Genomic DNA, 14,466 nt, shown 5'->3' with positions numbered 1-14,466 from the left:
CTTAAGAATTCTTATATAATATCTTTTAACAGGGGTGGGATGGCGTGTGTTTCTCTGACTATTGTCACATAGCAATTGGTACTACTAGGTCAGTTTAATATCCTGTTCAGATTTCTGCCTTTCAGAATGTCTTTGATTTTTACACAGTATTTAATTTTTCTAATATGTATGTTTTTAGAAAATACTTTGAATGTGATGATACAGAGTATTTCTAAAAAACCCTCTTTCTCTGGCAAAAAAAAGAACTGTACCTTTAGGAGTGCTGCTTCATGCTTTTTGTGAGTGCAGCTTTGCATGCTGGCAAGCAGCATTGTGGGTTATGTGTGTGGTGGTGTTCTGAGCAGCTGTACTAGGAAGCTTTTTTCTGTCATCTTCGGTGACAGTAGTGTTAAAATAAGCAAGATAATTTTTGGCTTAGTATCTTTTTTTCCTCTTCTGCTTAATGAAGTAATAATACTAAATTTGTAATAATGCCCTCGGACTTTCCTTCTTCCCTTTAGATCTGAACCACAGTGGTCTAGGATCCCATTATGAAAATTCTCACTGGGGACCAGTCTCTTCAAATAGTGACTCCAGCACAAACTGGGATAAAGTTATTGTAGACGGCTCTGACAAAGAAGCATGGCCATCAATCACTGGCAGTGACCCAGAGTTGACATCAGAATGTATGGACACTGACTCTGCCTCTAGCTCTGGGTCAGAGAGAAACCTTGTTATAATGGCTTCAGGGAGCACAGGTGGTGAAAATGATGGCATTCGAAATGGCATTGGACATGGTTCTCAAAATAAGTTTGTGGTTGGTAGCAACAGCAATAATGTGGGCAATGGAAGTATTAATGGGCCGTGGGGTTTATCCCATGGAACCATAATAAGCACATGTCAAGTTTCTGTGGATGCTCCTGACAGCAAATCTGAAAGTAGCAACAATAGAATGAATGCTTGGGGCACCATAAACTCTTCATCAAATGGAGGGTTAAATCCAAGCACTTTGAATTCAAATGGCAACCATGGTGCCTGGCCTGTATTGGAGAACAATGGACATGCCCTGAAAGGGTCTGTAGGGAGTGGTAATCCTGGCACAAATATTCAGTGCAGTACCATAGGTCAGATATCGAATAGTCAGAGTATTAACTCTAAAGTGGGTGGTTCAGCCCATGGTTCCTGGGGAAGCCTTCAGGAAAATTGTGATTCTGAAGTAAATGGTACAAGGAAGGTTTCATTCAGTGGGCAACCTCAAAACCTTAACACTGAAATGAATGGACCAAATAACACTACTAACTTTATGACCTCTAGTTTACCAAACTCTGCTGGTTCAGTGCAGATTAATGAACTGCCTAATAATACAGGGCATGGGGCCTGGCGTGTGAGCACAATGAATCATTCTCAGATTCAGGCCTCTCCAGTTACAAATGGCACTTCCATTTCTCATCTTAGCAATGGTGAGGCGAAAAATGGTGGCTCTTATGGTACTACATGGGGTGCCTATGGTTCTAATTACTCTGGAGACAAATGTTCAGGCCCAAACAGCCAAGCTAATGGTGACACTGTGAATGCAACTCTAATGCAGCCAGGCATTAGCGGGCCTGGCAGCACTAACTTTCAAATCAACGGGAATAAAGGAGGAGGGGTATGGGAAGCAGGGACAGTCAACTCCCAGAATATGCCATGGGGAAGTGGAAATGGTGCAAGTGCTGGCGGGAGTAGAAGAGGATGGGGCAACCCTGCACAAAACACTGGCACTAACATTTCAAACGGGGAATGGAGTAAACTGCCTAGTAATCAGCATTCCAATGAGAGCGTGAACGGAAACAGCAGGAAGTTTACAAACGGATGGAAATCTACTGAGGAGGATGACCTTAACAGCCAGAGTTCTGCTGCTTCTCAGATAACTGAACAGAACAGCGCATGGGCCAAAACTGGTACGGGGGACAGCGAAGGTAGTTCGGAGAGCACTGGATGCCATGAAGATAGGGTAACTACAGAAGGACAGAACCGAGAGAGAAGGAAAGTTGACCAGCATGCATTACTCCAAAGCATAGTGAACAGAACTGACTTAGATCCACGTGTCCTTTCCAACTCTGGTTGGGGACAGACTCCAATCAAACAGAACACTGCCTGGGATACCGAAGCATCACCAAGGGGTGAAAGAAAAACTGACAATGGGACAGAGGCCTGGGGAGGCTCTGTGACACAGACTTCCAGCTCAGGGGGATGTGTGGATAGACCTAGCCCTAATAATAATGATACCTCATCTGTATCAGGGTGGGGAGATCCAAAGTCTGCTACAAGGTGGGGAGACTCCAAAGGGTCAAACAGCCAAGGGGGGTGGGAAGAAGATTCTGCTGCTACAGTAATGGTCAAGAGCAATCAATCGTGGGGAAGTGGCAAAGAGGAGAAGTCATCTTGGAATGACGCACAGAAGATCAAACAGGGATGGGTAGATGGACAGAAGGCCAGCCAGGGTTGGGCAGTTTCTGCCACTGACAGCTGGGGCGAAAATTCAAGAAGTAACCATTGGGGTGAGGCTAAGAAATCCAGTTCGGGAGGTAGTGACAGTGACAGATCAGTATCTGGTTGGAATGAGCCAGGTAAATCAAATTCTGTTACTTGGGGAGGTAATAATGCAAACCCAAATAATTCTTCAGGATGGGATGAGCCTGCAAAGCCTAATCAGAACCAGGGCTGGGGAGACCCTCCTAAATCCAATCAGCCTCAAGTTTGGGGGGATTCATCAAAGCCAGTCAGCTCTCCAGAATGGAACAAACAAGATGTTGGCTCTTGGGGAGCACCATCTGCCACAACCAAACCCCCGGGGTCGGGCTGGCTGGGTGGACCGATGCCGGCACCAGCAAAGGAGGAAGAACCCACGGGCTGGGAGGAGCCATCCCCTGAATCAATACGCCGTAAAATGGAAATTGATGATGGAACTTCTGCTTGGGGTGATCCAAGCAAATACAACTACAAAAATGTGAATATGTGGAATAAAAATGTCCCAAACAGTAGCAGCAGTTCTGACCAGCAAGCACAGGTACATCAGCAGCTACTGTCTTCAAGTGCCATGTCTAGCAAGGAGAGCAGTTCGGGTTCTGGTAAGACTTGGTTTTATGCAAAATTGTGTTTTCTGTTAATTGTAAAACAATTCTTTCATCCTTACTTCGTATAACAATATTTTAGTTTCAGAGTGGAAAGGGAAAGGTGCCAGAGAAGTACCATTTTGATTTAAAAAAGAAAAAAAGAACACTTTTTTAAGTGCTCATAGACGTTTTATATTATTATACAGATTGGAAGATCTGTTCTAGTTTTAAGTAGCTGGAGTAATAGACAGCTGTACTTGAGTTCTGGGGTGTGGGAACACAGAGAAAATACTTAGAATAGTATCTGAGGAACAAAAGTATTTTTCTTCATTTGGTTCTAAAACAGTTAAAACTTAATGTTGCCAAAAGAACACCGCCCCCCCCAAAGTGTTGAGCTGCTGCAAGACAGAATGAAGGGTTATGGTTTTATATAGACTCAAGATCAGACTTTCTGATCTTATAGTTTTGAGAGCTGTGAATAATGATACTTGCAGATGAGCTTGTGTGGTATTTATGAAGTATTTTGTGCTCTGTCTCTTTTTCAAGTGTGAGGAGGAGTAGCTTAAATATAATGAGCAGCTCTTAGGAACTAAATATAGAACTTGCTATTATCCAAATGTAATTCGTTACGTGTGAAACTTGTATTTTTGTGCTATTCCTCTTTTTAATAGAAGAACTTACAGTTGTAATAATTACTTCAATAGAAAATGTAAATATGTACTAATATGCTTTTTATTGTATGTTATGGATCTAGAAAAGGCAAAACACTTGATTCTCTTTAGATAGCTCTTTAAATGCTGTTTAAAAACATGCCAATAACTCATACTGCTTTAAAAAGGTTGGGGAGAGCCTTCTACTCCAGCCACTACTGTAGATAACGGAACTTCAGCGTGGGGTAAGCCCATGGATACTGGTACTAGCTGGGGAGAACCCATCAGCGATGCAGCAGGCACCTCTGGCTGGGGAAACGCTTCTCTTGGTCAACAGGCTTCAAATAAACCTGGTGAGTGCTTTCTGCATCATCTTTGAATAAAAGTGTTCAAGGGCAGTGAAATACCTCTATAGAAGCTGCGTTTTTGAGGGTTTTTTTTTACTGTGAAGTAAACATCAAGCTAACTTCTGTGTAAAGGTCAGTCAGTTGCTACTGAAATGTTAATGTCCTGGATTTTTTTCACAACCAGGGCCTAAATCTATGCAAGATAGTTGGTGTGGAGATGATATGCCATTAACAGGCAGTCGTCAGACCAGCTGGGAGGAAGAGGAGGATGTAGAGATTGGAATGTGGAACAGCAGTTCTTCACAAGAAGCTAACCCATCTTTAAATTGGCCACCATATATGAAAAAAATGCCCACAAAGGTAATGAGGAGGTTGAGTCGAGGTTTCTGCACTGTTGTAATTTCTAAAATCCAAGTCAGAACAGATTGCTGCACTGAGTGGAGAACCCTTAAGCTTTAATCTTCATTCATAACACTTTATGATGTAATTTAAGCAGTAGGTGGTAAGCATCTTCTGAGTATCACAGCAATTCCTTTCTATTTTTAAGGGAATAATGAAAGGTGGAAATAAGCAAGATGAAACATGGATCAATCCATTCATTAAGCAATTCACAAATCTCAGTTTTTCAGTAAGTATTCACCTTTACTTGGCTTTACTGCTTTCTTACAGTGCCAGGTATAATGCACAAAGATTAAAATGCCCAATTGCCTAGTGTTCATTTTCATTATATTTTTCTTTTTACTTCTCCTCGTCTCCCCTCTGTCACCTATCCCTTTTCTTTGCATCCTCATTACAAAAGGACCTCTTTATTGATGAAAAGTGTTTTTGTGAACACTACCTGGATACTCATCCAGTAGCCTGATGTTTTACTTAATAATGTTACATATATATATTGGTGAAGATACCTGTTTTCAATTGGGTAACAACTTAAAGGGAGAAAATGCTTTAAAATAGCATCTGATTTGTCTCGATTTTTTTTTTTTTTTTCTTGCAGGTTTGAAGTGAAATAGTATATAAGAATCTCTTAGGTTTAGCTTTTAAAAATACTATTATTAAATAATTATGATTCGTTTTATTACTTCAGAGAGAATCACCAGAAGAAACCATACAGAGCAATAAGATGGACATGTCTGGAGGTAAGAAGAGGAGAACCTAGCTAGGTTTTATTGCTTTCCTTTCCAGTCTCTTTTAGTTTATATCCTTCTGTAAATTACTTTTTTAAAATTATATACTATATACATAGTTACAGCTGTATGTAGTTAAATATATGTTTCCCTAAAGAAAAGGAATACCCTTTTAGAGAAGAAAGTGTGTGTGTGTGTGTGTGAGTAATGCTACACACCTGAATCACCCGGTTGCTATAGTAATATTATCCATAAATCAAGCTAAGCTTTACATATATTAAGATGACATGAAAGAATGCTTTCAGGGTGCAGTGGGTTTGTTTGTAGTAATGTAGTAAGTATCTAGATTGCCTTCTGGATACCTTCACTAAATATAAACAGAAATGTTCCAAATACCCCACTTGCTTATTGTGGTTCATTCCTGGGAACACATTTTCAGTTCTAAGAACTAAATACTGAAAATTACTTTAGAAACGTTTAAACCTGTGTGTAAAATGACTTGTGAACAGTTTTATTTTTGTTTAGATTCACTGACTGTCATGATTCCTCTTGCAAATCAAAAATAGTATATTTTTTTATTACATTAGTAATAATATATTCTAATGATAGAATATTTAATTAAGAGTAATTGTAGCATTGTAGTTGCACTCTTTTTATTCCAGTTCAGAATTGGGTATTTTCACTTTTGGGCTCATAGTCTATTGTGTAAAGAAATTGTTCTTTGAATTTTAGATTTTAATATTAATGGCAAGCCTCTTTTTTTTTTTTTTTTTTTTTTTAATTTGCATTTAAAACATCTGCTTGGAAAATAATTCTCTTGCACTGCATGCATTGAAGTATTAAATGGACTCCTTTATTACTGCTTATATTTTGATCTTCTAGCTTACCTAGTGGAATTAATGATAAAAGATAAATTAAAATTTGCTATTAATAAACATGATTACTTTACATTTGTGAGATGGTTGGGGTTTTTTAGCTAAATAGGTTTTTTTCTTAACTGAATCAAATTAAAGGGTCGCTGAAATATTACAGGAATGTAGGGATGTGATAAAGATACTACTTCAAAGCCAAGACAGTGCTTATTGCTACCAAAGCCAAAAGTGGCATTCACAACAGGAAACTCAAGTTTAAACAGTTACACTTTTTTGGTTTTAGGAGAAGACCGAGAATAATATTTTTGTGAAGCCTAGCAAAATCTGTTGGGGCTTTGCTGATTCCAAGTCTTAAGTTGTCTGTAGCCATCGCTCCATAGTGAGTCCTTTCCCCTTTCGGTGAAGCCCAGAGAGTTTAAAGCTAGGCTGATGTCCTTTGCTAGTGTCTCGCTTGAGAGCAGTATGAGGTCAGCTCTTCATAAGCATAAACTGCTTTCTAGTGTAGCTGGAAAACTGAAGAATCCCTCAGTGTTGTTGCTGCATTTCTTGCCTTTTCTTAGGGTTATTGCAAGATAAGCGGATGGAGATGGATAAGCATGGCCTCAGTGTTGGAGATTACAATCGTGTGGTTGGAAAAGGCCCTGGTTCTCGTCCTCAAATTTCCAAAGAGTCTTCCATGGATCGCGGTCCTTACTTTGATAAGGTGAGTAGGTGTCTTACTGGTGGACACCTCTAAACCTCTTTGAACTCTGCATTCTAAGTAGTTACCTGTGTGCTCCTTAGCTTTCTGCATTTAGTGCAGAGGAAAATTAAGGCTTCCTTGTTAATCCATAAGATATGTTTTGTTCTTTTTAACTTACTGATATAGAATACTAAGCACTTTCTGTAGCCCCTTTGCAGTGCAAATGACTAACCTGATCTCTTTTGTTTTCTGCCTGTTTCCTGCTGGTGCTGGACTGTCATGTGACTCTTCCCTTCTGTTCCTGGCAATGGTTTCTCCCTTCTGCTTGCTTGCTGGCTGGTTGTTGCGCATCGGTTTGTCTGTCCAATCAGGATGGCATTGTAGCAGACGAGTCCCAAAACATGCAGTTTATGTCCAATCAAAACATGAAGCTTCCCCCTTCAAATAATGCACTACCTAACCAAGCCCTTGGCTCCCTAGCAGGGCTGGGTATGCAAAACTTGAATTCTGTTAGACAGGTAAGGCTGTGTGCATATCCTTGGCATGTTACTTGACAGCATTTGATACTTTTTGATATAATGTCCTAGCTACCTATGTGATTGATATGTGTTTAACTTCTAATTCAAATGTATAGGGGTGGGAGAAGCAGCAGAAGAGGTTTATTGCCACTAACTGTCCATCCTTTCCCCAGAACGGCAATCCCAGTATGTTTGGTGTTGGTAATATAGCAGCACAGCCCAGGAGCATGCAGCAGCCTCCAGCACAACCTCTTAATTCATCTCAGCCTAATCCACGTGCTCAAGTGCCTCCTCCATTACTGTCCCCTCAGGTGAGTGAGTGCCTAAAACATTCTGTGTGTAAATTACCAAAATGCTGCTTCAGACCATTGGGTTTCGTTTATTGGTGTTGCTGAGACTTACTCTGTAAATATTTGAAAACGTATTTGGCTCTGAGTGTTTCAGAAACTAGGCAACTGTTGACTGGAAATTGTTACATTCTACATCTAGTATAACTAGTTGCACATCACTGTCAGTCACTCTTCATACTGGTCCGTTTTGCAGGTTCCAGTCTCATTACTGAAGTATGCACCAAACAACGGTGGCCTGAGCCCCCTTTTTGGCCCACAACAGGTAGCCATGTTGAATCAACTGTCCCAGTTAAACCAGCTTTCTCAGATCTCCCAGTTACAGGTAAGCTAACAAAGCTAGTTGCTCTGTGTTATGTTTGAAAGTCTAAGTAGAGACTTAGATCGGCTATAAACTGCTCTTAAAAAAACCACCACAAAACACTGTCTCCTAGCGGTTGTTGGCTCAGCAGCAAAAAGCGCAGAATCAAAGAAGCATGCCTTCTGGTGGTCGTCAACAGCAGGAGCAGCAGGTAAATAAATACGTTTATTACTAATTTCCCAAACTATCTTTAAAGACTGTTTTTCATCCTGAGCTGCATTTCTTGTTATAAATTGTATTAAAGTGTGCGAGAGCAAATGGGATTTTGACAAGCTTTAAAGGAGTGGCTTAGCTTAATGCTGGGGTTTTGCTGTGCTGAGATGCATGGAACCCAGAGATGTGTTTCATTATTTTTCTTTAAAGGTGGAGAAGCTTTTGCCTATTTATATTGTAACTGCTCTGTGTTTTTAAGGGTCGATCTCTTAGTATGCAGCAACAGATGATGCAACAGTCCCGTCAGCTTGATCCAAACCTGTTAATGAAGCAGCAAACTCCACCCTCTCAACAGCAGTCACTCCATCAACCCACCATGAAATCTTTCCTTGAGAATGTCATGCCCCATGCTACTCCTGAGCTACAAAAAGGGCCATCACCAATAAACGCATTCAGCAGCTTCCCTATAGGTGGGTTTCTCCGTGCTGATTTCGTACAGTCAATTAATGCTTCTGTGACACACAGCCTTTCTTTTCACGTTGCCTGCTGCCTCTGAAAACAATAGTGCCTGTAATCCTGCGAGCACTGAGGATTTTAATGGAAGTGGTAATTCTTTGTGGGGCTTATCCAGTACCCTTGGTCACCAGAGAACTTTTTTCACAAGTGTACTCATTCCCAGAAGTGATTGTCTTTCCATGCAAAATGCTTTACGTTCTTAAAGAATGTCTGTCTCCTTTTATTTCTTTTGTATCCTCTGGGTCCCAAGGATGACACAAAGTCCTTTTGCAGTTATGATCCCTGGAGCTAAAGGACTTTTAGAAGTAGAATCCATACAAAGAATCCATTGATGTGGTCTCATTTCTTTGGATCTTAAAAACATTTTAAATGAATCTAGAATTGCATAGGTAGAAAAAAAAAAAAATGTTGCTTTCCCTTTTAGTGATTTTGTCCAGGAAAGAAAGCTTTTAGCTCTGCATTTTTAAAGAATGGTTGTCTCATTTCAGGCCAAATGTCTGAACGTTTATAAATACAAATATCTCCTGTTTCTTTCTCCCTACATTTCCAGGCTTCTGTCCAATTTCTACTTCAGAAATTCCAGGCTTGTATATTTTCTCCTTTCTTTAGGTCCCTTTTTAATGCTACCTTATACTTACTACAACTGTTTACCATTTACCTCTATTCCTTATCCCTATTTTTTTCTTCCTCTTCAGTTTGCTTTTCTTCTATTTTATTCTAATCTGGTCATTTCTGTTGGGCTGATTTCCTTTGCATTCTCATTGCCCTCTGTAGAAAAGTTTGTTTAATAGAGAATGCTGCTGAAGTCCGTGTGCTTATAGGTGGAGTGTTACAGAGCCAGTGGGGCAGTGCAGGCCGTGCTGTTGCACTGCATGTGGCACACTGGAATTTTGCTTGTGGCCAGTCTTAAGGCTAGGCTGCTGCTTAATAGTTGCTGCTGCTGTTTGGCATTGAGATCTAACTACTGCTTTCATTCAAAGGGCGAGGCATAATAATGAAGTTTATTTAGCTATTAGAGACACTGTTAGGTCTAATGAAAGGAATTTTGAACTTTCTTGCCAAACTTCATGTTGAGTAATTGCATCCTGCCTACATAAGGTTCCTTTCTGTTTAATTTCTTGAGTTGAACTGTTGTATACTATTAAGTGGCTGCTTTCTCACCTTAATCATTGCCACATTTCAGGAACCTGCAGTATACGTAAGATTGTTCAGAGATCCCTTAGGAATCTGCTGCAGTATACGTGAGAGTTCCTTGAGTTCCCCTTGGAGTAGTAGTACTGCACAGTGATATAAGCAAGTGGAGCCACACTCAGTCTACAGATAAAAGCTTAAGGGTAGAAATAGTAGGTTGCTGGAATTTCTTCACCCTTTAGTGAAAGATTGAGTCAAGAGGAATATTGGTAGATATTGGTAGCATCCTCCAAGTGCACAAAGTATAGTAACATGGTCTAAACTTGCCAGGTTGTCTTCTGGAAAATCTTGCAGGTATGTTATTTCCTCCATGTTCTAATATTAATGTCAGGAGACTTAGCAACAAAGGCAGGGAGGTCCTGTTCACATTCTGGCCGACGGGATTTGTCGGGATTCACTGGATATTTGTTCACTAGATACTTGTTCATCAAAAGCAGAGACTGGGGACAGGCAGGGGGTGTCCTTCTCTCTAGTTGACCAGTGCTGCGGTCACATCCTGATTCCTTTATAGAATGTAAGTATTTCTAATATTAAAATTAACTTTTTCTGCCGAATAGTGAGTATAGCTGAACAATACAGAATCTTCCACAGTTGGATACGAAGAATTACTTCTGGGAAGACTGTTTAAATTATAGATTATGTCCAGGGACTGATGGTCATCCCTCAGTACACGGGCTTCAGATACGGAGCTGTGGACAGCAGACATCCATGCCTGCCAAGGGGCTGGCATTAACCTCATCAGCTCGGTGTGCCTGTTGGCCAGCTTGTGATCTCTTGAACCCTTCTTTTAGAGGTCTGGCTTCTGCAGACTTGTTACTGTTGTGCACAGGTTCTTGCTCTGACAACAGTGAAATGCCAGCGGGAGAGGTGTCAGAAACTGGATTGATTGTACTTGTCCTTTTTTCTGTTTCGGCTATTGATAGTTGTTATATTTCCTAAAACTCTGCTGTCCTGTTACAAGGCACTTTCTCTGAGGCTTTTCAATGGGCTGCTTTTCCGACGTCAACATCTGCTCATGCCTTTAAGAAATGAAAAGAAACAATCAAACAAAAAACCAAACCGGCTTCTATATGACAGTGAATATCAACTTAGGAACAAAATGAAGCACTTGTTCCCAGTGCTGAATTAAGGTGTTTTGTTTGGATTGATTGGAGTTGGCATTGTGTTGATTCTCTGGCAGATAAATACTTTGAAATACGGATAACAGCTTAGACCAGGTGAAGACAAGTTTTGTTTGTTTTCTCTTAATGAGGTTTTAATATTCAATGTGAACAGGATAAATGGAGGAGGGGAGTAGTATTACTTATGCAGTTCCACACAAAGTCCCTATCTCTCTGTGCGAGTGTGATTCAGAGGCTGCTGAGGTGTCCTGTTGAACAGCCCCAGTAAGAACAGGAGTGAGTTGTAACTGCAGATACCAGTACGTAACTTCTGCTTGATAGGGATGAGTACAGAGACAGCCTCCTGCTGAGAAGTGTCTTTAATAACTGAGCGTAGCCCTTCAGAGTACAGTACTCCTGCTTTGCACAGGTGAGATCGGTGGCTGTGCTGGTGCTAGACTGGTGTTAGAAATGCCACATTTTTTAGATGTTTACACTTTCGTTTCTCTAACTTCCTAATGGCTTCTTCCACTGACCTTTTTGCATGAAGACATCAGCTGAGAACTTGGGAGTGCTTTGCATTGCTTAGCTTAGCTTCTGTCTGTAGTAAGTTCACTGTATTAAATGCTAGAATGTTTCTCAAAAGCAGGGACTTGGAAGCATGAAATAACCATAGTAATATGCTCTTAAATGTTTATTAGGACAGTAGCGGTAATTAGCAGAAATAAAATATTTGGTCTGTATTTCATAAGCTATATATGTTTTTAGGAATGAACTCAAACTTGAATGTAAACATGGATATGAGCAGTATTAAAGAGCCACAATCTCGGTTGAGGAAATGGACTACAGTAGACAGCATTTCTGTGAACACATCGTTAGATCAAAACTCCAGCAAACATGGTACGTTAAACGTGTCGTTAAGTAGCATTTGGCGTTACACATCAGATTTTCACATTCTGCATATAAAATGCAGGTTTGCTATGTTTAGGCCCGTAGTTGTAACTACTGTTGTTTATGTTGCTTGTAGCTGTCAGAATTTGCATTGTGCTGCCTGTGCCAGACTTGCTGCTTGCCTTGTACAGCCGCCCGTAGCTTTCGGGAATGTCTTTACTTACAGAAGTGATCTTGTCGTGAGATTCAGTAGAAACGCTGTGCAGAATTCCCTTTTTAACCAGACTTCTCTTTAAGTGTAACTATTGCTACTGGTTTTACCTTAATCCGGATTGGAATGCTTCATACGTTTAAACCAAAAGCTTTAGATTTTCTAGCTTTCTTTCCCCCCACCCTGCTGGCCCTAAGGTGATTGATGGGGATTTAATGCTGTGTGCACGCATTCTGGTCATGCCTGACATTTTTAGTTACAGGTTTGGTTACGAATGTGTACATTTGCCTTCTAAAAATGGGGAGAGCTTAGAAGGGATAGACCGGTGCCCTCGCTGTACTTTGTCTGAGAGGAGGTGGACTTGGTTACTTCATATTTCATTCCAGTAATTAGGATTCATATGACACTTCAACTGTTTCAGTTGCTCAAAATCTTGTCCAGTTAAAATTTGAGTCTACAGCACAAAGGTTCTGTGCCTAAAGATAGTTATGAAATGTCTCCAGTCTCCTATTACTGTTCAGTCTTGAGATTGTTTGGGTATTTTTAGATCTGTCAGCTGCTTTACTACTGTGAAATGTCTTGCTGCCATAAGGGTCTGGTGGAGATACCCTGGTAGTGCCCTTCGGAACTCCGTCTGATTGTTACCCACAAAAGCCAGAAGTGTTGCTGTTACTTTAGCTGTAGGTAGCGTTTTCTGAATAGTATTGGGAATTTGATGATTTGAACTCCATATTGCATGTCATCTCTTCCTTCGGAACTGTAGAATGTTTTTGGCTTTGCTGTCTACTATTAAACTTCTCTTTACAGGACTTAGACAGAATCAAATAGATTCTGTACAGTGCTTTTGTTCCTTGCTCTGCCTCCAGTGATTTTTCTTTTTTTCCCCTCCGAAGAATATGAGTAGCATTTAGAGCTTTGTAGTAGCTAAAGATCCTTTGGAGTTTATAGATGTTTCTTCTGAGAGCCCTCCCATCACTACCCCTGTTATCCACTTGGAGGCTCACAGAATGCTCTTACCCTCTTGAATTAATATTTTACTTAAATTTCCTGAGTATACCATTTCAGCGAGATGATTTCATGGAAGATTATTCTTCCAGTTTTCTCCTGATTTGTTCAGAGACATTTTGGTTTAGATTATATAATCCTGTATGACTTCCTGTAAAACTCGACATCGTAAGAGGACAGTATGCTGCTGTATGTTTCACGAATGCGTTACAAGAGCGTGTTTTTGTACATGTATAGGTGTGTAAAAATACAAAAATTAGCTATGAAAAATATTTGACAGTTACTTTTTTTTTTTTTTTTGATTAGGTGCTATTTCAAGTGGTTTTAGGCTGGAAGAGTCTCCATTTGTTCCGTACGACTTTATGAACAGCAGTAACTCGCCAGCCAGCCCTCCTGGATCGATTGGGGACGGCTGGCCCCGTGCCAAATCGCCTAACGGCTCTAGCAGTGTTAATTGGCCGCCAGGTACGGGCGCTCCCCCCCGCGCTCCCCGGCCACCGGGAGGTGGAGGGCGCTGGTTTTGTGGTACAGAGAGAAATGTATCTCCCCGCTTGGAGAGTTTACCCTGGTGAGACAGGACCAGAAGAACTAGTAAGGAAGGAGTAAAGTGAAAAGAAGGCTAAATTAAGTAAATTAAATGCTTAAAACTGGGGGTTTGGCTCTTCAGCCAGTAAGGGTTGTATTGTTTAGACAGCTGTTTCCTTTAAAAAAAAGGTTCATCAAAGTAAGCTGCTTTTCTGCCTGTATTCCTAGAGTTTCGTCCTGGCGAGCCATGGAAAGGTTATCCAAACATCGACCCTGAAACTGACCCTTACGTCACTCCTGGCAGTGTCATAAACAATCTCTCAATTAATACTGTGCGGGAAGTTGACCACCTCAGGGACAGGAACAGTGGTATGTTCAGGCACTGCGTTTTCTGACTGTGCACCGATCTTCCTTCAGACACACACACAGACTGTTTACTTGGAGATGCGTTTTGCTACTTGCTCATCTCCTTGTTTATCTTCCGTATGGTGGATTTCACGGCCAAAAAGCTCCTCTTTGGCTCAGGCGCTGCTGCTTGCTGCAGTGCAACAGCTATTCCAAGAATGCGGGTAGAGCGAGCGAACGCTGCTGATCTGCCCGCGGGCGCCGAGGCAGCGCGGTTGGAAGCAGGCAAGCAGAGCTTGGCAGCGAAGCCGTTGCAGCAGCAGCGTAAGCAGCTCGTCTGGCAGCGAGCACAGGGGGCTTCCTGCTGCTGAGCCTGCTTGCCCCACCGCGTGCCTTTGGGCCCGGGGGGAGGACTGAGAAGAGCGGAGGAGGTCCCTCGTCCAGCTGTGCGGGCGGGTTCAGCCTGCACCACAAGTCATGCCTTTTATTGCCTTGGTGGGGCACTGTGCTCTGACTGACTCCTGCCTGTATTACAGGGTCATCCTCATCTTTGA

The 14,466-nt window shown here is 41.3% G+C and overlaps 1 protein-coding gene across 2 annotated transcripts in view; it reads left to right on the top strand.

Annotated features, from left to right (window-relative positions):
• The window catches only part of TNRC6A (trinucleotide repeat containing adaptor 6A), a 51,132-nt gene that overhangs the window by 32,070 nt on the left and 4,596 nt on the right, over positions 1-14,466 (top strand). Inside the window, exons 7-22 of one of the 2 annotated variants that reach the window (XM_033007855.2) lie at positions 501-3,089; positions 3,913-4,077; positions 4,256-4,431; positions 4,619-4,699; positions 5,156-5,207; positions 6,628-6,770; positions 7,121-7,267; positions 7,441-7,578; positions 7,811-7,939; positions 8,049-8,126; positions 8,388-8,598; positions 9,195-9,227; positions 11,704-11,835; positions 13,349-13,507; positions 13,796-13,936; positions 14,449-14,466. The exon at positions 14,449-14,466 is cut by the window's right edge and continues 90 nt beyond it. In XM_033007855.2, coding sequence (XP_032863746.2) covers positions 501-3,089; positions 3,913-4,077; positions 4,256-4,431; positions 4,619-4,699; positions 5,156-5,207; positions 6,628-6,770; positions 7,121-7,267; positions 7,441-7,578; positions 7,811-7,939; positions 8,049-8,126; positions 8,388-8,598; positions 9,195-9,227; positions 11,704-11,835; positions 13,349-13,507; positions 13,796-13,936; positions 14,449-14,466 — 4,392 coding nt within the window. The remainder of the gene's footprint in view (positions 1-500; positions 3,090-3,912; positions 4,078-4,255; positions 4,432-4,618; positions 4,700-5,155; positions 5,208-6,627; positions 6,771-7,120; positions 7,268-7,440; positions 7,579-7,810; positions 7,940-8,048; positions 8,127-8,387; positions 8,599-9,194; positions 9,228-11,703; positions 11,836-13,348; positions 13,508-13,795; positions 13,937-14,448) is intronic. The other variant, XM_033007854.2, reaches the window with a different exon arrangement.

This window comes from Tyto alba, unplaced genomic scaffold (genome assembly GCF_018691265.1).
Source record: "Tyto alba isolate M040663 unplaced genomic scaffold, T.alba_DEE_v4.0 Super-Scaffold_28, whole genome shotgun sequence".
Classification (NCBI taxonomy): domain Eukaryota; kingdom Metazoa; phylum Chordata; class Aves; order Strigiformes; family Tytonidae; genus Tyto; species Tyto alba.
This window is presented reverse-complemented; position numbering and strand designations above follow the sequence as displayed.